We start from the raw sequence: 22,325 nt of genomic DNA, 5'->3' as shown, positions 1-22,325 counted from the left end.
ATATATTTATGATTAACATAATCAGTTTGAAATATGCAGGATAAGAAGAGGATAAAACAAGAAAGAATATTGTGCTCCAAACTTTCCACAAGTAGGAAGATGTGTTGCTCAGAGGTCAGAGGTCAGGGCGTTAGATTCCAGATTCGCGAAGAATGTGGGAATTATATTTTTTGTGTAAACCTCCCGTGACTGACTGACACATCCCGTTATCTGTGTTCATGGGCTGGTTAGGTAATATGCATAAATCATCCATTGGACACATACTTATAATCGTTGGTCTATATCACACGGTGGTTTATCAGCTTGATTAAGGTTATAATGGTAGGCGGGTAGCCTGGTGGTTAAAGCCTTCGCTCGTCACGCCGAAAGCCCGGGTTCGGATCCCAACATGGGTACAATGTGTGAAGTTTCTGTCCCCCATCATCGTATTGCCGGAACATTGCTCACGCCTTGGTAGAGCCTCACTCATTCACTCTAAAAGCAAAACTGAAGACAAGCAAATGGATGGTCATGAGTTTGATTATTTAAGCTACTCATCGTTTTTAACTCCGACGTTGGCTAACATCATCGAGTTCACGTGGATTTTCCGGGGATCAAATCTTCAGTTGCACCGCAATTTTAAACCAATAGTGGTTATCTCCTAACTGAAGGAACAAATAATCAAGTGTTTTACATAAACTGCCGGGCAAAAGAAAGTATTCACACATGTTTGATTGTGGCTAAAAATGAAACAAACAAGAAATGGTTATTTTACGGTGACGTATCATTGTTGTGTTTTGGACCTTTGCAGTCTTTCGGCGAAAATCCAATCCAGTAACGTTTTGATATCGTTTTTAATGTGTTTGTCAAATTCAGTTTTCAAGAGAATACTTTATTTTGCTCGGCTGTTTGGTTAAAAATTCCTCCCAGATTCAAAGCTGTAAGAAACGTTGGCATTGGTGACCCAGCCATATAAGGCTCCGCAATCCGACCTACAGAGTTACGTCCCTTAGGTTAGACAGGAACCAATGATCGTATGTTCGAATCCTGGTTCGTCCTGATTATGTTTTTCTAGATATGTCAGCACCATACCCGTGCTCGTGGGTTTCATTAAAATGGTAAATGTCTAAGACCTGCATCACTTCGGGCTTTCCTCCCACATCAAGCTGACACGGCGTGATATAACTGGAATACTGTTCAAAACATCGTTAAACCAAACTCACTCCTTCATTCATTTTTAAATCTTTAAATCTAACCATCAGCTTCACTTTCACATTGATAGCGTTCACATACCTGAAGAAAAATTAATGGGAAGCAACCACTATAAAACAAACTATCTGGCAGAAAAGGAAATCACTGATCATGAGGCTCTTTGATCTTATCCGCCATGATGAAAATGAATGTGTATTCGACAAATAGGAAGTTCACAAAAGAAAAAAAAATCATGAACGCAGAAAAAAATGGTTTGAAGTTTCCAACTGTTTGATCCGATAGTTCAGAAGTCAGAGAAAATAGGACCAACTGCCGGCACAAAACTACACAGAGTAAAAATGTAACGGGGACATGATTACGAGTTAGAAATAGCCGACTCTGTCCAATTTGAATAACAGCGTGAGAACCCACAGTTAAAGGGGCACTGATCTAAAGCAATTCCCCGGGACTGGTTGTTGCCTTTGTTATTGTTTTTCCCCGTGAGTACCCGGATGATACAGCAGAATTCTAGACTAGTTCGCGACCTGTGCTGCGCCATTGGTAAGCGCATTTGTCACTTTTATTGATAGTATAAGGGCGTATGGTCACATTGATCAACAAAATGAAATACAGTTTTGGAAATAATAAGGAAATGTAGGTATCTTTGTTGGTAGCAAAGGTAATGGTGACCAAGTTTTGATATGTCACTTGCTTGGTAATTGTGCGATTTAATCATATTCGTTTACACTATTTTTGACTTGCAACACAAAGTAAATAATTATAAGTTACTTGAGCATTGATTATTTTATCGTGTGTATATTTATACAGTCAAAATATCTAAAACTTTCACTTAGAAAATTTATTAATGGACTAAATATTCAGTTACATGTATTTTACAAATTGACTGAAAAATATGTCCATCTGTTTTATTATGATAACGAATTCCAAACATTTTTATGTTTAATATCATCACCAAGTGACTGAAAATGAAGCATTAAAAGTACATTTCTATATTGTTTGGCTTCTTATCCTAGCATAATTAATCTATTGTGATGTTTTTAAGCACTTTTGAACATCTTAATCAGTTTTAGTCAATCTGTTAACTAAATGGACATTTTTTTCTGTCAATTTGTAAAATGACTGAAATATTCAGACATTTTATAAATTGCCTGAGTGAATCACATTTTACACATTGACTGTAACATATACACGCTTACAAAGGAAATGACTTGTGAAAACAACGTCCATCGCGCATCGAAGAAATTCCCAACCAAGACGTAGAGGAACAAGAATGATTCTGTTCAATGCTACAGCAAATGAATGAAAACAAAATGCAAACATCATAATTGCATCCTACCAAAGGTATATGTATAATTTTAGGCAGCTACCTAGTTCGAGGAATGTATTCGTGAACAAACAAACAAACAAACAAACAAACAAACAAACAGTGCAATGCTGACGTAGGTGTGTTGATGTAGGTGAGCCTGCCCAAGGGAACTGCGGTGAGACTTTAACGAAGTCCTGATTGGTATCGTCCATGTGAAGACTTAAACACGTTAACAGAAGCACAGTTTCGGAGCATGGGGAGGTGAAGAATTAACATCGTTTGTTAGAAGCTCCTTGGAATATCTGGAGCTTCTATTCTCTCAGCTCTGTAACATATCAGCCAAGTATATACTGTACAGCTACTCAGAGGTCAGGACACACATTTAGTTGCCATGTCGACCCGCTCGTCAGACGCATGTTAGAATACCAAAGATTTACAAGTGCTACCGGAGATCCCTAAAACAAAAATACAACGTGATCTCTCCTATCGAATGAGTCTTTGAACATCATGAGCACGTAGCCAAGGTTACATGCGTAGAATACTGTTCACCGACTACCGGTGCTACCGGAGATCACCGAATTAACTCCTATCAAATGAGTATTTCATCCCCTTGTCCACGTTGCCCCGGTTACAGGTGAGGGTACTGCCCACTGACAGGTCAACTAAAGGACACGTGTTACCTCGTTTATTGATTCTTTTCGTTTGTGACAAAATAAAATTCACACATGCAGTATTTTTACAAACTTGGCGTGACAAATATTTGCGTTCACACTATCCTAAGAATATACATTTTGAGATTATAATAGAAACACATTTTCGATTTTGCAAGTTTTATCGATCAATAATTTTTCTTATAAAAATGCTAATATATTTCTGGTCTAATGAACCCCAACAGATGACTTGAAGCTATAAATGGATCTTTTACCATTTGATTGACTGAGCACAGGAATAATTTAATGATAACAGCGTAAATTATGTCTTAAATTACCGGACAGCCTCCGTGGCCTAGTGGTAGAGCGTCCGCCCGGAGAGCGGAAGGTCCGGGGTTCGATCATACCAAAAGACGTTAAAAGATGGTACTTGTTGGCATCAAACTTGGCACACCTACAAGTATACATTGAACCATCCCGAGGATCCAGCTCAGCGGCACGTGAGTGGCAGAAAATCCAAGATCGCCGCCAACAAAATATCTAATTATATCACTTCGAACTCAATATATCGTACTTGTCTCTTCAATTTGTAACACATTATCATAGTGATGTATTCATGAATAATTGCAAGGTCAAGTGGTTCGGGTAAAGAATAGGGGCCTTGCATCCAATGCTTGACGTGTAAGTCGACTCGGCGGAGTGCGGAGTCAAACATAGAGCAAACAATCAAACTGCAAAATGTTTGCTTGTTTGTTGTTTGACCCCGCACTCAGTCGACATCAGTCGGTCTTACAGACACAGATACAGACACAGATACAGACACAGACACAGATACAGATACAGACAAGGAATGCGCAGCATTAATTTGTAACGTTTTACAATGAGACAATGTTGTTATTTTACGCTCTCGTATATTAAAGTTTACATAACGCGACCTCTATGTTTTAGAGGTGAACTATTTCTATGTTGCTTAACGCCCCAGTCAGCAATATTCCAGTTATATGATGGCGTTCTGTAAATAATCAAGTCTGGACCAGACAATCCAGTGATTGACATCATGAGTGAGTGAGTTGGGTTTAACGACGTTTTGAACGATATTCCAGTTATATCGCAGCGTGTCGGCTTAATGTGGGTGGAAAGCCCGAAGTGAAGCAGGTCTCAGACGTTTACCACTTCGGTGAAACCTACGAGCACGGTTATGGTGCTGCCAAACCTCGAAACATAATCGGGGCGAACCGGGATTCGCACCCACAACCATAGGTTTCTGGCGTGCCCAAGGGACGCAACTCTGCACAGCGGATCGCGGCGCCTTAGACGACTGGGCCACCCGTGCCCCCGATTAACGTCATGAGCATCGATCTACGCAAGAAGTGAACAAATAACCCAGCGTAGATCCCTGGTACCCCGCCCAAGTCGTCCGAGATGATAAGAAGGGGATGCTGGCTGATTGTGTGACATAGAACCCCGACAGCAGGGACTGGTGCTTATTTCTGCCCTGATCTGAGGGTTATTACCGGCCGCCGTGATACAACTGGAATATCGTTGCGACGTAAAACAACACCCATGTAAAAGTCGTGGAATAAACGTAATATGTCACATACCCACACATGCTTTATGTTACATTTCAATCAACAAATTAATTAAATTTCAGTAAAAAAGTGTAAAAGATTGCGGTGGGGTAGCCTACTGGTTAAAGCACTCACTCGTCACGCCCAGGTCTGGGTTCCATGTGTGAGGCCAATTTCTGGAAAATTTCTGGAAATAGCCAACAGTGTACGAAACGCCCTTTGACGGATTAGCGTTAATACGTCAGAAAAATGCGATGGTATTTTAAAGCATGTCTTTAATTTGCTTACTTGCACGAGGTTCCTGGAGATAATCTTGTTATCTGCATTGCAGCCCTACAACTGCAGAAGAGCGTCTGCCTCAAGTCTCTGAGGGCCTTCCACGATCTCCAGTATTCTAATCACACCACTGGTGTCAACGGGCAGAACACATGCCAAGCCGGGGTGCACCTCAGGTGGTTAGACACGGCGAGATGACGTTTCAGACAAAAAACTGGTGTTTCAGAAAAATGATTATTTTTTTTCTGATGATATATTTTTTTGTACAGTGACGAGTACCATAATAAGGTCTCAGTGTTCAGTTCGGGTAATACGAGGCTGGATATAACGAAGTCATCACTGTCGAAGACAATTCCCGGCTACATTCAGTGTCTTATTCCGTTTATGAATACGTGTTTTGATGGGTACTTTTGTCTCTATCCTAAATTTGAAAAATAAATACTGATAACAATGAGTCAGTATGGTTTTACGGCGATTTTAGCAATATTCCATCAATATCACGACGGGGACAAGAGACACAGGTTTCACACATTGTACCCATGTGGGGAATCGAACCCGGGTCTTCAGCGTGACGAGAGAACGCTTTAGCCACTAGGCTACCCCACCGCCCCGATCACAATGCTGATAACATAACCATAACATAATGTGTTTTGAGGTTTGAGTGTTTGATGCGCGGAAAGTTTAACAAATTGCGGGGCAAAGAACGTATCCACCCACATTTGACGATGGCTAAAAATAAGAAAAGAAGACGAATTGGTTATTCAATGGAGATGTGTTTTAATATGGGTATCACATTTGTGCTTTGGACCTCAACTTTGCAGTGTAAGTTCTCAACCTGGTAACATTTTGATAATGTTTAAAAATGTTTGGTCAAATCTAGTTTTCCAGGGTATAATTGTTTTGTTCTGGGCAGTTTACTTGAAAAGACCGGGTACGCCATCGGGTGTGAAAACAGATGTGTTTAACACCTTAATGATATTTGTTGCCGTTCTACCACTAGGGAACTTCACCCCCAGGCAATGTGACGGGTGTGTGGGGGAGTGCTGGTGTGTGGAGGTCAGGGCGGGACAAGAGATCCCCAACACCAGGGGGACCAGCATCCACTGTCAACTGCGGACGTAAGTTTTGGACATTCTTGGAGATTCTTGAAGAGAAACGTTCCTCCATGGGGATTTCGGACTGAGCAGGCCCATTATACCCCATACTGTAGACTAACGCTTTGAAATATATTTAATTTTGAAGGAAACAAGCAACTACATTTAAATTGAATAGGAGCCCCAGTAAGATGTGGGATTCAGATCCTGAACCTGTGGAAAATCTAGACTTGCTTTATTTAGGGCTGTATAGCATTACAGGCTGACGGGGTTGGGGATGGGGTGGTCAACACAGTGTCCTCGCATATTGATTGTTATCGTGATGGCGTGTATATTTACTTGCTCATGCTGTCAATCACTTGTTTGAATGACCAAGAGTCGAATATTTACGAACCGCAATGATAAACTAGAATATTGCTGACTGCAGTGTAAAACAATATTTGCTCACTAATTATTATAACGGATCTTTGTGTGTTGATGTCGCTTGTGTGTGGAACGGTCTCCTTTTCACACTGAAATCAATACAAACTCTCCAGTCTTTCAAATCCGGACTTAAAACTTCTCTTTTCCATCGCTAGTCCCAGTGACATTGTCTTCTTGTATATACATGTATGTATAATGATATATTATATGCTTTTCGCGCTTTGAGCATGTCCCTTAGTGATGTGGATTTCAGCGCTATATAAATGTCATTATTATTGTTATTATTATTTTTGTTATTATTATTATTATTGTTGTTGTTGTTGTAAATAATAAGTGGCAAACGATTATTTTTGTTTACTCTTCGGGCTTTCCTCCCACATCAATACACTATAACTGAAATACTGCTTAAAGTACAAGTGACGTTAAAGGCAACTCAAACACTTCATACCGATTGTACGTCTGTTCACTATGACTGACTCATTTAGGGGTTCATTACACAAAATTAACACTTTTATCCCTTGTCTTTCAGAAAAGATAAAGTAATGCCTGCAAACCGGGGCAAAACAGATCGAATTAGGTTCAACATATAAAAATCACATGTAAAATGATTGAATAAACACATTTGAACGTCTGTCTATGAAGTATTTATTGTTATTATCAGCATAAGCAGTACACAATACAAGGTTTGCGCGTGTTCCTAGTCGCTCTCCCGTGAAGATATGGGTTAGAGTTGGTCTTAGGCACCCATGCTTGTCATAAGAGGCGACTAAGCTTGTCGTAGGAGGCGACTAACATGATCGGGTGGTCAGGCTCGCTGACTTGGTTGATGCATTTCATTGTATTCCGATTCCGCAGATCGATGCCATTGAGGTTAATCACTGGATTGTCTGGTCTATACTCGATTAAACAGGCCGCCTTCATATAGTTAGAATGTTGTTGAGTGCAACAAACAAGCAAATCGCTGTTCTGAGTTGCGTCCCTTAGTCGTTCCAGGATCCTTGGATCGTGAGCTCAATTGCCGTTGATAAAAGCTTGATTTGGCGTTAAACCACGCTCACTCACTCACTTGATACCTTATCATAACTGACCATATAAGATAGCTACGCGACAACTCGCAAAGAACATTGAAGAACGAAGCGTGGTTTATTTAAGGATTGACTGTGGATTGTTTTCGGTTCATTAAGGAACGAATCGAAAAGACAATGTGCAAACTGTATGAATCCGCATTGCTTACGTTTAAATGACATTTGTTTTCCAGAACAATCACATTAATTGACTGATTCAGTAAATAGTGTGAGTGAGTTGGGTTTAACGCCGCTTTTAACAGTATTCCAGTTATATCACGGCGAGTCAGCTTTATGTGGGAGGAAAGCCCGAAGTGATGTAGGTCTCAGACGTTTACCACTTCGGTGAAACCCACGAGCACGGGTATTGTGCTGACAAACCTAGAAACATAATCGGGGCGAACCGAGATTCGAACCCACAATCATAGGTTTCTGGCGCGCCCAAGGGACGCAACTCTGCACAGCAAATCGCGGCGCCTTAGACGACTGGGCCACCCGTGCCCCCGATTCAGTAAATAAGAAAACGTACAACTTTATGGATAACAACTTCTGCTTTATTGCATTTAGCTACATTTCAATGAAGATTCTTAACAAGCTGGAGCGACAACAACCAAGCTGACTGGATCCTGATAAAAACAGTATGGTACTTGTTATCTATTTCTTGTTGTTGTCAATGATAATCTGCTGCTTATCTACATCGAAACGTCGCTATATACAATAAACCAGAAGTTGTTATCCAAAAAGTTGTACGTTTTCTTACTCACTCACCAACTGCTAGAATGCCAATCAAACAGTTGATTCAGTAAAAACTAACCGTATTCTAAAATGCAGCCAGGTGCAATTACGACAGTGGCCGTCCTCGTGTGAGAGTTGTGTTGTCGCCTGTAGCAGTATCGTTCACGTGGCTGCCTGTTGTGTTTTTGGACTACCTCTAAAATCATTGGCATCGTCCAATGCGTCAATATCTACCAGCAGTGATATCAATTTCAGATGTCAGCGTGTCAGCTTGATGTGGGAGGATAGTCCAAAGTGTTGCAGGTCTGAGACGTTTATCACGGGTATGGTGCTGACAAATCTAGAAAAAATAATCAGGGCGAACAGGGATTCGAACCTACGATCACGTGTTCAGTTTCTGTTTAAGGAACGTGACTGGGTACAGTTAACTGCGGCGCCTTAGATGACTGGGCTACCCGTGTAGCAACGCATGCGAGATACACGCGAGAGCAACAAATACAGATCAATACTATCGTCATGATGTATCTTTAAAAACAGGATCAATGTCGTGAGGATATTTGTTTGAATTTTGTTCAAAATCAATGCCTTTTATACGAGGCCCATAACAGTTGATGGCTGGTTCCCTTGCGTTTGTAGGAATAGCTACGGACGCACACTTGCGGTAACCAACTTGTATGAATTAGTAATAGACGCTTAATGAACAAGACATGATTACGTCCGCATTGCCAAGTCGATAACACGTTGCCATGGAAACCTGTAAACATATTCGCTCAACACCTTTGACTTTATGTCAAATCGATATAGATATCAGCGATAATGAAGAAGCGGTCAGTTAAATATATTCGGCCCGTGACGTTGATTCTTGACATCGAGAATTGGTAGAAACAAAACAGACCGTTTTCTGTATTTCGTAGCAATATCGAATTCGTTAATTATAGATACCCGTTATAGATACGTGTAAGTTCACACGGAAAAGGTTGCCTAGCGACCAGTCAGTATCAACAACATATAAGAAATATTATTGAATTCTCAGTCTAAAACTGTCTCCTCCGAGGTCCGCGCGTCCGACTGACTCACTCTCTCACGTCAGTAGGAATTGAACTGGATTGTCCTGTTCTTCGGTTAGGTCTGCGTTCATTGGGTATGATATCGACATTCTGTTCGGGGTCGCGTTGACATTTTAGAGACAGGTATTCCACGACGGGTAATCAGGTCGGATAAAACTGACATACCCGCGCTTCTGGTTATTGATTTTGACTCAAGCTCCGAGATGGGAGGCGAATAACAAATGCATCGCATCTTCGGTTCTTACATTTAACTGACAACGTCAGCCAATCAGGGGCTTTGTTTTATAGACAGGTGAGGGACGTGAAACATCAAAGGAGCTAAAACCAGGTATGGCTTCTTTTTACAAAATATTCGATGCTCGTTATGCAGCGTATATGTAATGTGAATTGATTTTGGCGTAGGGTGCAGTCCCGTTATATAGTATTTAACGGATGCTTCATCTTGATGGCTACACGATCGTCATGGTAATGTGATACATGTGTTAATGATTTAGTGATAAATGTTTTCATAGTAAATCGCTTCATTATTACATATACATGTCTGACGCGTTTTGTTTTTGATGACGTTGTAGCTCCACAATATATATATAGATATATAGATATATAAAACGCTCTTTGAGAAATTTGATACAGTATATTCGACAAGACGATTAATTCATTAGTATGAAAAAACACTGGAGATTATGAATACCACTCACAGAATGTAGATAGATGGAAATATAGACATACTATCTAATTTTCCTTTAATACATTTTAACGATATCCCTGCAACTATTTCATAGCTTCCGATGACTGAGGACATTGTGAAATTGGCTGCTTTGCGACAGCAGAGGCGACCGAAAACAGGACGCTCAGGGGAGACAACTCTTTTCAACCCAAAGAATTCAACATCAACTGAAGAAACGACGGAAACAGACGTAAATTTCTGTTTTCGTTAATAATCCCCTTGGGACATATGTTTTCATCAGAATTAATTCCTAAACGTATCCGTTTTCAAACATGTCACCACGGCAACGAAAAACTGTATATTTACTAATGCAGTGTTTTAGCCATACAGTTCACTTACTCAGGTGACTGACATTTGTTTCAAAATAAGAAGCAGTGATGGATGGAGACGACAATCTAAATGATGGCTTGACGTAAAAAAGTCCGATTATTTTATGTAACTTGATTGGTTATAAAATTTAATCAAATATAGTAAAATATACGTATATAGCATGTTTGAAAACAGTATTTATTTTCAAGACGTATATTGATCATAATACGACTATTCATCCTCGATTATGGCATGTATTATCTTGATTCTATTAAGATGAAAACCATTTTGAATTTTATTGATTTGAGCTTGGGTTCAATGTTTTGCGGTGATTAATAACTTATTCTGAGTGGGATATTCATGTTAAACTGCGGCATGGGCTAGCATAATAAAATCGGCATACGTCCGGACTAGTACAAGCGCGCGCACACATACACGCACACACACACACACGTCGCTATATGTTGAACGCGACGTTAAACCCCTTTTCACTCCAGTACCTCGCCTCATCTCACCCCATCATCATCATCATCAGCATCATCATCATCATTATTATTATTATTACAAGGATCAACTGGGTGCGACTGCAGTATCGTTGGAATCTCCCAGGTCTCGTGGTACAAGACGACGTCTTAGTGGTGAATCGGATTTCGATGACGTCATTGGATCATACGATAGCAAGATTCCACTTCCCTTTGTCAACTGTAAGGTAAAACCTTTATTAAGTGGAACCTGGTTATTCCGAAACCCTCACTTTCCGAGCGATTTTGTCATTGGGTGCCATCAACTCTACCTTACACAATTACATTCACCTAACAGTACGGATGAAAAGGTTTCGTAAAAGCCAGTATAATATACTACCCAAAAGAAGTTAAGGACCACTCGATTCTTTCATATTACTATACAGTCAACTACGGTTATAACGAACTCAAAGGGACTACTAATTTTAGTTCGTTATAACCGTAGTTCGTTATAAGCATATATACAGCATAACTACAGCAAACAGTCGGGACCAAAAAGTAAGTTCGTTATATCCGTCAGTTCGTTATAAGCGTGTTCGTTATAACCGTAGTTTACTGTAGTTAATATGTCATGACAGATTAACTATGGTTACATAAAAATCGGATGTTCTTCATTTTCTTTGAAAGACTGGGCACGGATGGCCCAAACACTGTGCAGAGTTGCGTCCCTTGGACACGCCAGAAACCTATGATTGTCGGTTCGAATCCCTGTTCGCACCGATTATGTTTCTAGGTTTGTCAGCACTTCAGGCTTTCCTCCCACATTAAGCTGACACGCCGTGATATAACTGGAATATTGTTAAAAGCGGCGTTAAACCCAACTCACTCACTCACTCACCATGCTCGTGGGTTTCACCGAAATGGTAAACGTCTGAGACCTGCATCACTTCGGGCTTTCCTCCCTCATTAAGCTGACACGCCGCGATATAACTGGAATACTGTTAAAAGCGGCTTTAAACCCAACTCACTCACTCACTCATTTGATGTGGGAAGCGAGCCTGGCGGGATGCAGACAGTCTGTGTCTGCTCTGTGGTGATACTCTCGAAAATGAGTATGGTGCTGGCAAACCTAGAACAAAGTCGGTTCCGAACATGATGTAGCAGTAACACCCCACCACTTCACATTCGTTACAGCAGGTGATTTTTTTTAATTTCCCGAAAACCCTTGTATTATTTGAGATTGGTTATGTTTTTCCGAATTTTGTGTTCTTTCTGATTTTCTTTTTAAAAAAAATGTCCAACTAGCCCAAAATGTAACAATGGATTCAAAGCATTGAAGCTAAAACAGGAAGCTGACGGGACTTTTTAAGCTGTTTTGGTGAATACCAATGACACTTGAAGGGTCTTCTCAAATTGTCCTTTCACCAACACAGAAATCGTACAAAGGAATTAACGTCTGACATTTCCATTGATGTTAAACAAATCAAGTCGTCTTAGTGTGACATTTGACATTTCAAAAGGGATCTGCAGCAAATGGTTGTTGAATGTCAATGATGGCTTCCAGTGAACCATAGTTTGGATTCGGAGGTTACAATGTATTCTGGCGCCTCAAGGTACCATTGTTCAGAAACTGGGCGGTCGGGTAGCCTAGTGGATAAAGCGTTCGCTCGTCACGCCGAAGACCCGGGTTCGATTCCCGACATGGGTACAATGTGTGAAGCCCATTTCTGGTGTCCCCAGCTGTGATATTGCTGGAATATTGCTAAAAGCGGCGTAAAACCATACTCACTCACTCACCTGTTCAGAAACTGAGATACATCTATATAATGTGTGTCACTCAACCAAGCGAGATGCGGCTGCTGACCGGAACAGTTTCACCGGCATCTGCATCACATATAGCTGGAGGCGTCATCTTACTATTTTCTTACAGAATCAGAATAACCAATTTCACTCTTTTATGATATTTATCTTGCCGTAACCCTTTTCCAGCAAGCTCGGAAAACTAGCTCCCTCGCGGAAAGACACGAGTGAAAATGAAGTGCTTAGGGTGTTATTCCACGTTTGTTATAATTCGGAATAATCCGGCAAAATTCGGAAACCGAAGTTTATACACCTCTGCACGAAATGTGCGGCTCATAATATAAGAACAGCGCTTGAAGCACAATCATGTCATTTAAGAAGTGTCATAAGATTTGAATTTTGAACGATCTTTTAAAAACATTTGATACTTTATCAAGAAGTTACTGGTGTGTGTGTATGTGTGCGTGCGTGCGTGCGTGTGAGTGTGAGTGTGAGTGTTTTGTGTGTGTGTGTGTGTGTGTGTGTGTGTGTGCGTGTATGTGTATGTGTGTGTGTCTCTCTCTCTGTGTGTGTGTGTGTATGTGTGTCTGTGTGTGTGTGTTTGTCTGTTTGTATGTGTATGTGTGTGCGTGCGTGTGAGTGTGTGTGTGTCTGTGTGTGTATGTGTGTGTCTCTCTCTCTATGTCTCTCTCTCTATGTGTGTGTGTGCGTGCGTGCGTGCGTGCGTGTGTGTGTGTGTGTGTGTGTGTGTGTGTGTGGTGGTGCTGGTGTCACAGCCGGGTCAGTCGTTTTAGAAACTGCTGTTGCCTTAGTTACGTAACAGATCACGTGATCAGGGTCCCGGTTCGCCCCGAGGAAGTTTGTCAGCACCATACGGGTTGGTTTTCACTGAAGTGGTAAACGTCTGAGACCTGCATCACTTCGGGCTTTCCTCCCACATTAAGCTGACACGCCGTGACCAAAATACCTGTCAAAACGGCGTTCACCAAACTCACTGGCGCCCAAAGTTGGTTATATCAGGACAGTGTTGGTTACAATACGCTGTACTGAACAGCGGCGTCGTAATTGGTAAAATAAACTTAAAAATAATTACCATTCGACCTGTACCATGGAACTAACACTCCGTTGCATGCTCATTACAATACTGACCCGTGAAGATCCGGGGTAGAATAGGTCTTCAGCAACCCATGCTTGCCGTAAAAGACGACTGTGCTTGTCGTAAAAGGCGACTAACGGGATCGGGTGGTCATGCTCGCTGACTTGGTTGAAACATGTCATCGATCCCAAATGCGTGGATCGATGCTCATGATATCAATCAATGGATTGTCTGGTCCAGACTCGATTATTTACAAACCGCCGTCATATAGCTGGAATATTGCGGAGTGCGGCGTAAAACAACCAACCAACCAACCAACCAACCAAAACCATTACACTACTTGGGTGATTGAATGGTGTTTAACGCCGCAGTCGGCAATAAATCTCCTGATACCAACGCTACTTAAGTTAAACCTTTGAAAAGATAATTCGCCATATGCGGAACAACGTTTCAAAGTTTTAAATTCAATTTAATTTTTGACCATGTAAAGAAGGAAAACATTATTTTCTTATAGTCGACAGACCCTTATGATTAATATATTTTTCCACACTAAATTATGTTACGGATCTTTCTTTTTAGAGTTTCCCGTTTATTATGTTACCCGTCATGATTATCAGTAATGGCGGTCGTGATTTATTTACTAATGAAGATCTCATTACATACTCTCTCGGGTTAAAAAGGACTTCAGCAACCCATGTTTGCCGTAAAAGGCAACTATGCTTGTTGTAAGAAGCGACTGATGGGATCGGGTGGTCTGGCTCGCTGACTTGGTTGAAGCATGTCATCGTATCCAAATGAACTGCATAGATCGATGATGATAATCTCAATCACTGGATTGTCTGGTCAAAACTCACGTATTTACAGACAACAAAGACCCCCCAAAAAACAACAACAACAACAACAACAACAACAACAACAAAAACAAAACAAACAAAAAACAAACAAAAAAACTCTCTACTTCTTTACGTCATCGATTTTATCAAGTTTTATTGTGAATATCATAATATTTAATGTTATGTTGGAGTGTTAGGAAAATAAAATTGAAATGCAACCTACCTACCATGTATCTATTTTTTTAAATAACATGAGAAACAAAAAAGAATGGTTTTTTTTATGTCATGCAGGTTTCGGACGTCGATGTTAAAGCACTCCTCAGTACGTCGTCCAAACAATCCCTCATCAGTAGGGAGATGTACAGCAAAATGAGGTGAGTGAATTGACATTACAGGACCAATGGGAATCCAGAACCTTTATAAATTATACATTATCAGGGCGAATTGAAACAACAGTAATGGACAATATGCGGAATTAGTGGTGATGAGTTGTCGCCCTTTGACCACTAAATGCATGAGCAACGTGGCGGAATTACGATCAAAGGTCAACATGCAACAACAGTTGGCCGCACGCCATGGCGAATAAGCAGATGATGCCATTAGTTCTGGTGGGTGGCGGGGTTATTGAGTATGGGGGATGACAAGTCTGTCGACACATAATTTCCAATTCTCTTCTTGTTTATGGTCCAGGTGCTGAAGGGATTTAATGCAAATGGTAAAAGCCATTTTATTACAATAGATGATCTTTATTATCGATAAAATAGTTTTGACTGGGGGCCGACATTAAGTTTGAAGCAAGTGCAAGAGTTATGAGAGGTGGAATCTGATTGGTCAGTAGTGGGGACATAGAAGGGACATAACTCGTTATAGCCACTGGTGGATTACAATCGAGTCCAGAAATTCCAGCTTAGTTTAGCAAGGGTTGAAACTTGACTTTTAAAGTCAGTTAACTCCCTTGCCTCGGGAAGATGGTCGAGGGTCGCGATATAAACATACACATATGAGGGAAGAGGCATTTTGTGAGTGAAAACGTAGAGCGAACAGTTTTAAACAACTGCCCAATCATTGATCCCTAAATGATTGTTAAAAGTAGCGTTCAAAATACACATCATCATATTGTTTGTTTGTGTTACAGGAGTGTGGGTTCAGACAGCCGTCGGCAGCTACTTCGGGCTGTCCTTACGTTCGGGACTAAACAACTGGCGTTAAACTTGGAGGTGCAAGGTACGCGTCTACGCGTTGACAAGTGCTCCCTGCATCCACAGAAGATGCATTCGCGCGGTACAACTTGTCAAATACAATATATCGCAACGGGTTAGCTGAATACACCACCAAGCTGGCGAGTGATTTGAAACCTATGACAGTAGTATTCCTACTTAAATACGGAAAACAAGTTTAACGCCGTTTTTGGCGATCCAGCAAAATAACGTTGGGGTCACTAGAAATTGGTTTAACACATTGCACTCATGTGTGGAACCGAACCGGGGTCTTCTGTGTGATGTGTGAACGCTGTGACTTCTATCCCCCCCCCCCCCCCCTCACACACTGCTATCCCCGAAAGCAATGAAACACAATCAGTCACGTGAAACATCTTAATCATCCGATCGCAATTCGCTGTCCAAGGTTGCGTCCCTTGGGCACGCCAGAAACTTATGATTGTGGGTTCGAATCCCGGTTCGCACCGTCTCTAGGTTTGTCAGCGCCATACCAGCGCTGGTTGGTTTTACCAAATCGTCTGAGACCTTTATCACCATGGGCTTTCCTCCCGAATTGCGCTAACCCGGCGCTATTTAACTTTGATACTGTTAAAAGCGGAGTTAAACACAACTCACTCACTCCCTTACTAATCACCCGATCCTGACTCGGCTGACGAGGGTACTAGGGACGCATTCTGACTCAGAATTCCCAGGTTGTAGTAGGGGCAAGGATTGTTCACCATCGATAGGGGATATCCTCATCATTAATAAGGAGTAAGGGTGACCCTGTCTTCTGAGGCATTACATTTCCATTTGTAGAGTTGTGTCCCTTAGACATACCAGAAACCTGTGATTGTAGATTTCCCCTGATGTTTCCAGGTTTGTCAGCACCAGACTCTTGCTCGAGGGTTTCGTGGTGAACGTCTGAGACCCCCCCCCCCCCCCCCCCCCCTAAAATGTCGACGTTAAATTAAAACTCACTCTCTCATCCCACAATAAGCCGACAATACTGATCAAAGTAGCTTAAACCCACCTCACTCACTCATTCACGTATAACTGACCAAGCCATCCCTCAGCAGTAAATTACCGATTCCACTTACCTATTGACATCGTTAAGATGTAGTTAACAGTCGTTTATTTCACGTTATGAGGGTCACGTGTTTTTGTTCCTTCTAACCACCATTATTTCTGAGAACAACGTGCCTTGCAGATGACATACCGGATATCGTGCTGGGGGTCGACTTTCTCTCTCAGTTCAAGGTAAGTAACGTATGTGTTACTAAATGTACCTACTACAGAACAAAAAAAACAGAAACTTCTCTTAGGCGACCTACCTCAACATGCATGTCTGACATGGTTATATCGACATCTTTGATGCTCAGAAAAACAAATAACATCACTGCTACTTAACTACTAGCATCACTGCTACTTAGCTACTAGCATCACCTCTACTTAACTACCAACATCACCGCTACTTAACTACTAACATCACTGCTTCTTAACTACTAACATCACTGCTACTTAACTACTAACATCACTGCTACTTAACTACTAACATCACTGCTTCTTAACTACTAACACCACCTCCACTTAACTACTGACACCACCTCCACTTAACTACTGACATCACTGTACTTAACTACTACCACCACCTCTACCTATCTTAACATCACAGCTACCAGGCTACCTATATTACCGCTTCGTGAAAGCTACTGTTAAACTGTTACTACTAACCTACTATTTCAAAGGCGGCCGGCTCACTGTTTTGACGTACAGGTTATACTCGTGTGCGTCGCCTTCTTTTGGAACCCATGGAGAATAGTTAACGCCTTGACGTAAAAGGCGACTATGATTGTCCAAGAGGCGATTAACGGTATCGGGTGACTTGTTTGATGCATGTCATCGTATCCCAATTGTGTTGATTGATGCTCATGATGTCAATCACTGGATTGTCTGGTCCATACTCGATTATTTACAGACCGATGTGATATAGCTGGAATATTGCTGCGTGCGGCGTTAAACAACAAACAAACAAAACACGGTGTGACCCGACGGCACTGGTCGATCCTCATTACGCCAACCACACGTTCGCCTGTCCCAGACTCGACTGATTATTTACATTTTGCCGTAATATAGTTGGGGTATTGCTGACTGCGGAGTAAAAGAACAAGCAAATACATCGACTTGACTGATGTACTTGCGTGCTTTTACTTTAAATGAAGCAATTATCTTCAGTGAAAAGCGGCTGGATCAATCAATGTTTACGATAGCATGAACAACGAGTATGTCTCTCTTTTGTTTCTAATCAGAAGTGTACATTACACATGTAAACAATGTGAACGTAACAAATAGCTTGCTTAAAAAGAAAATATTATAAGCTAAAAAATGTGAGTGGCATTAAAAGCAAGTTGCAATCGCCAATTTTCCATCTTGTAATTCAATAGTTTCCAGATACAGCTCACGTCAAGGCAATGAGCGATGCTGTTATAATCAGTCGATGTGATGTCGTAACTGTGGAAGCTGGCTTGAAATGTCAAACTGAATTGTGGGGTAATTGTTGCGTTAGAATATCTTATTGACGTCGAAAGGGAGTAATCTTTTCGTTACCTGTCTTCTTGTCATTTTGCGCAGGAATTACGCAATGTAGTTCCGTGAGAATCAATTTTATCTTTATTTTAGGTGAGGTGGGGTGAATGGGGTTTAACGTCGCGTTCAAGGTTGTAGCATGTATATAACATGTGTGTGTGTGTGTGTGTGTGTGTCTGTGCGCGTGCGTGCGTGCGTGCGTGAGTGTGCGTGTGTGTGTGCGTGCGCGTGTGTGTGTGTGCGCGCGCGTGTGTGTGTGAGTGAGTGAGTGAGAGAGAGAGTGAGAGAGAGAGGGAGTGAGAGAGAGTGAGAGTGAGAGAGAGTGAGAGAGAGTGAGAGTGAGAGAGAGTGAGAGAGAGTGAGAGAGTGAGCGAGTGAGAGAGAGTGAGAGAGAGTGAGAGAGTGAGAGAGAGTGAGAGAGAGTGAGAGAGTGAGAGAGAGTAAGAGAGAGTGAGAGAGTGAGTGAGTCCGGACCAAATGGTGCTAGCCAACTGAGATACCATGCCGCAGTTTAACATTCATACACTGTATACTGAAGTCCTTGTTTTAGCCCCTAATGCCGACCGCCAGGCAGGGTAACAACAAGTACCATCTAACGTCTTTAGGTATGACGCGACCGGGGATCGAACCCCCGACTTTCCGCTCTCCGGGCGGACGCTAATCTGCATCATATGATACGCCAATCGAAGTACGATATCCCAAAACGACCGATCTTAATGTTTGTTTGTTGTTTAACGCCTAACTCAGCAATATTGCAGCTCTATGACGGCGGTCTGTAAATAATCGAGTCTGGACCAGACAATCCAGTGATTGGCAAGCATGGGTTGCTGAAGACCTATTCTCTACCCCGATCTTCACTGGTCAGGGACGTTCTAATATCTCTTAATGCAGGGAGGTATCGCGTAGGAGTAAAAGATCTGATTTTAATGAAATTGTCTGTTCACAGGGGCGGTGGGGTAGCCTAGTGGTTAAAGCGTTCGCTCGTCACGCCGAACACCCGGGCTCGATTCCCGACATGGGTACAATGTGTGAAGCCCATTTCTGGTGTCCCCCGCCGTGATATTGCTGGAATATTGCTAAAAGCGGCGTAAAACCATACTCACTCACTCACTGTTAAAATATTAGCTGGATTAAACTGTCGGGGATTGCACGTGCAAATGTTCCTTCCTGCTGCTGCGATGCTCTGAGTGATTTTACAGTGCTTTCATAGCATTTTTACCACGCGCTTCTCTTCCTTGTGTTGGCGCATTCACAATCGGAGTTACCTCCCTTTAAACGATCCCTCACGAGCCAGACCTTTCTTTGGCAACTTTCGCTTTGAAATATCTTATTTAATTTGTAAACCACGATTTGACTGGAATAAACAACAAACACTTATTGCTTGTCTCCTTCACACGCTACCCCCCAAGCCCCATGGTCGTCAGAGGCGACTAAATGGATCTCGTGGTCAGACTCATCTTCCCGATGCCAGGGTTTTAACTGACTTTAAAGTTCAGTTTCCACCCTTGCCGAACAAGGCTAGATTTATGGAGTTATATTTTGACTTGACTAACGTGTCTATGCGTAGTCCAATCAATTTCCAATAAAGAAATCGACATCCGGTTCATAACAAAAGGCAAACGCCGTGCCGAATTCGTTCGATTGGAGGATTTGCAGAACATGTGTACCGTCAACTTGGCGTCGACAGATATTTTCAAAAACGTTTCATGTTTTTAATCCAAATGCTTGAGTGATGTGATGCACTTCCAGTTCCGTTTTATTACAATAAAGATCTTTTATTATCGATGAAATAATGGTGCAAGTGCAAGACATATGAGAGATGGAATCTGATTGGTCGGTAGGGAGGACCTAGAAGGATCATAACTCGTAATAGCCACTGGTGGCGCCACAATCGAGCCCAAGAAATTCCAGCCTACTTCGGTAAGGGTGGAAACTGGACTTTTTAAGTCTTTTAACTTCCTTGACTCGGGAAGATGGGTCAGAGTCGGTGATTTGGTTGATTGTGGGTCATCGTACCCCAACGGGATGGGTCGTTGAGCACAATACTGGACAATACCCACTTATTTACAGGGCATATAGCTGGGTGCGGCGTAAAACAATAAGCAAACCAATAAATGCTATCTCATATTCCCTATTGAATACGAATTAATTTATTGTTGGCTAAAAAAAAATGTATATCATGATGAAAATTGTGTGTTTGTAAGCAAATGAAACAGTATAAAATCGAAAGCGTCTTATGTCAATATTATCAAATGTTCATCATTTTGAGAAATTATTTTGTAAATTTTGAGAATTTTATTTTCAGTGCGAGTTGAACTTCAGGGACAGCGCGATAATAATGGGACGGGACGATGACGTCAAACTTCCGTTTCTACCGGAAACGGAAATACCACTCAAGTTCAGAGTACACCGAAACGTGGCGGCATCATTTTGACATGCTCTGTTTCCTCCCAAGTGTTATGCAATCATGAGCTGGTGTCAGTTCTTGCTGATTATATCTTGAATATTAATAGATGTTTGTTTGTTGTTAAACGCCGTACTCAGCAATATTCCCGCTCTATGACGGCGGTGTATAAATAATTGAGCCTGGACCAAGCAATCTAGTGACTGACATCATGAACGTCGATCTATGCAATTGGGATAAGATGACATGGATCATCCAAGTCAGCGAGCCTAACCGTCCGATCCCACAAGTCGCCTCTTACGAGATGAAATCTTAATAAGAAAATGTAAGTGTTTAATTTTGGTCACTGTGCTGAGGATGGACTGTTGGTGGGTGTCGTTAAATGTTTGCTGTTTAAATTATTGAATATGTATGTGTGAATATTGTTTAACGCCGCAGTTAGCAATATTCCAGCTATATCTCAGCGACCTGTGCATTATAAAGTTTATACCGGCCAACGAGTGGTTGACAGCATGACCAACAATTCACGCTGCCATGTACGATGACACGGAATCAGGCAGGTCACACACTGTAACCACCCTATTCTCTCACGGAAGTTGGGTTGGGTTGGTTTGTTGTTTAACGCCGCAATCAGCAATATTCCAGCTATATGACGGCGGTCTGTAAAATAATCGAGTCTGGACCAGATAATCCAGTGATTGACATCATGACCATCGATCCACGCAATTAGGATCGATGACATGTATCAACCAAGTCAGCGCGCCTGACCACCCGATTCCGTTAGTCGCCTTTTACGACAAGCATAGTCGCCTTTTACGGCAAGCATGGGTTGCTGAACACCTATTCTTCCCCGGAATCTTCACGGGTCTCTCACGGAAGTACTGGGGTTTAATGTATGCTACTGAAAAGAAGTTAAACACGTCCAATTCTTACAAGAACACATGTACAGTTGATCTTTCATGGCATGATCGCCAGATTAACTATAGCCATGTGAAAGAATCGGGTGTTGTTTAACATACTTTGTGTGGTAGAGTTAAAAAGGATGCGATTGATCTGTTTTCGGGGTGATATGCTTGGGGTTAAATGTTTCGGTGGATGGAGTTTGTATGTTTATCGTTGGATGGGATGGTTGGTGGGATTGAGTTAGTTTGGGCTGGATGGTGTATGTGCTGCTGGTACCTATCATTTAAACACCTTACATTGTCAGACTCATATTGCTTTTGTCTCCACACTACAGGGGTGGTAAGGTGGCCAAGTGGTTAGTGCGTTCTTCATCACGTGCATAGAGGACCGGGTTCGATGCTCCTCGAATGTACAACAATCGCACACTTGAATATGATTACTTACGAATCCAAACTGTACCCGCAATGTATATGTATATACCCTTTTTATAATATATAATATATATTAATATACAGTCTCGAGGGGACACCTTTGTCGCGAACTTTGATGTGTCGAATTTACGTCTGTCTTGAAGTAAAGGCTTGGTCCCTGCGTATTTCTTCTTTATTCAGAATTCACGGTTGTGTCGAACCTCGG

At 41.7% G+C, this 22,325-nt stretch overlaps 1 protein-coding gene across 1 annotated transcript; it reads left to right on the top strand.

Moving 5' to 3' along the window:
* The first annotated feature begins 9,263 nt into the window (after positions 1–9,263).
* On the top strand, positions 9,264–21,454 carry LOC124135495. The gene is made up of 7 exons (XM_046500890.2): positions 9,264–9,702; positions 10,157–10,291; positions 10,979–11,119; positions 14,892–14,974; positions 15,736–15,824; positions 17,007–17,056; positions 20,688–21,454. Exons 2-7 carry the CDS (start codon positions 10,163–10,165, stop codon positions 20,814–20,816), a joined length of 621 nt encoding a protein of 206 aa, XP_046356846.1. The 5' UTR covers positions 9,264–9,702; positions 10,157–10,162; the 3' UTR covers positions 20,817–21,454.
* Positions 21,455–22,325: the final 871 nt, after the last annotated feature.

Source organism: Haliotis rufescens, unplaced genomic scaffold (assembly GCF_023055435.1).
Source record: "Haliotis rufescens isolate VD_foot unplaced genomic scaffold, xgHalRufe1.0.p SCAF_6, whole genome shotgun sequence".
In the NCBI taxonomy this organism is placed as follows: domain Eukaryota; kingdom Metazoa; phylum Mollusca; class Gastropoda; order Lepetellida; family Haliotidae; genus Haliotis; species Haliotis rufescens.
The sequence above is the reverse complement of the archived record's forward strand: the minus strand, read 5'-3'. Positions and strand labels throughout refer to the sequence as shown.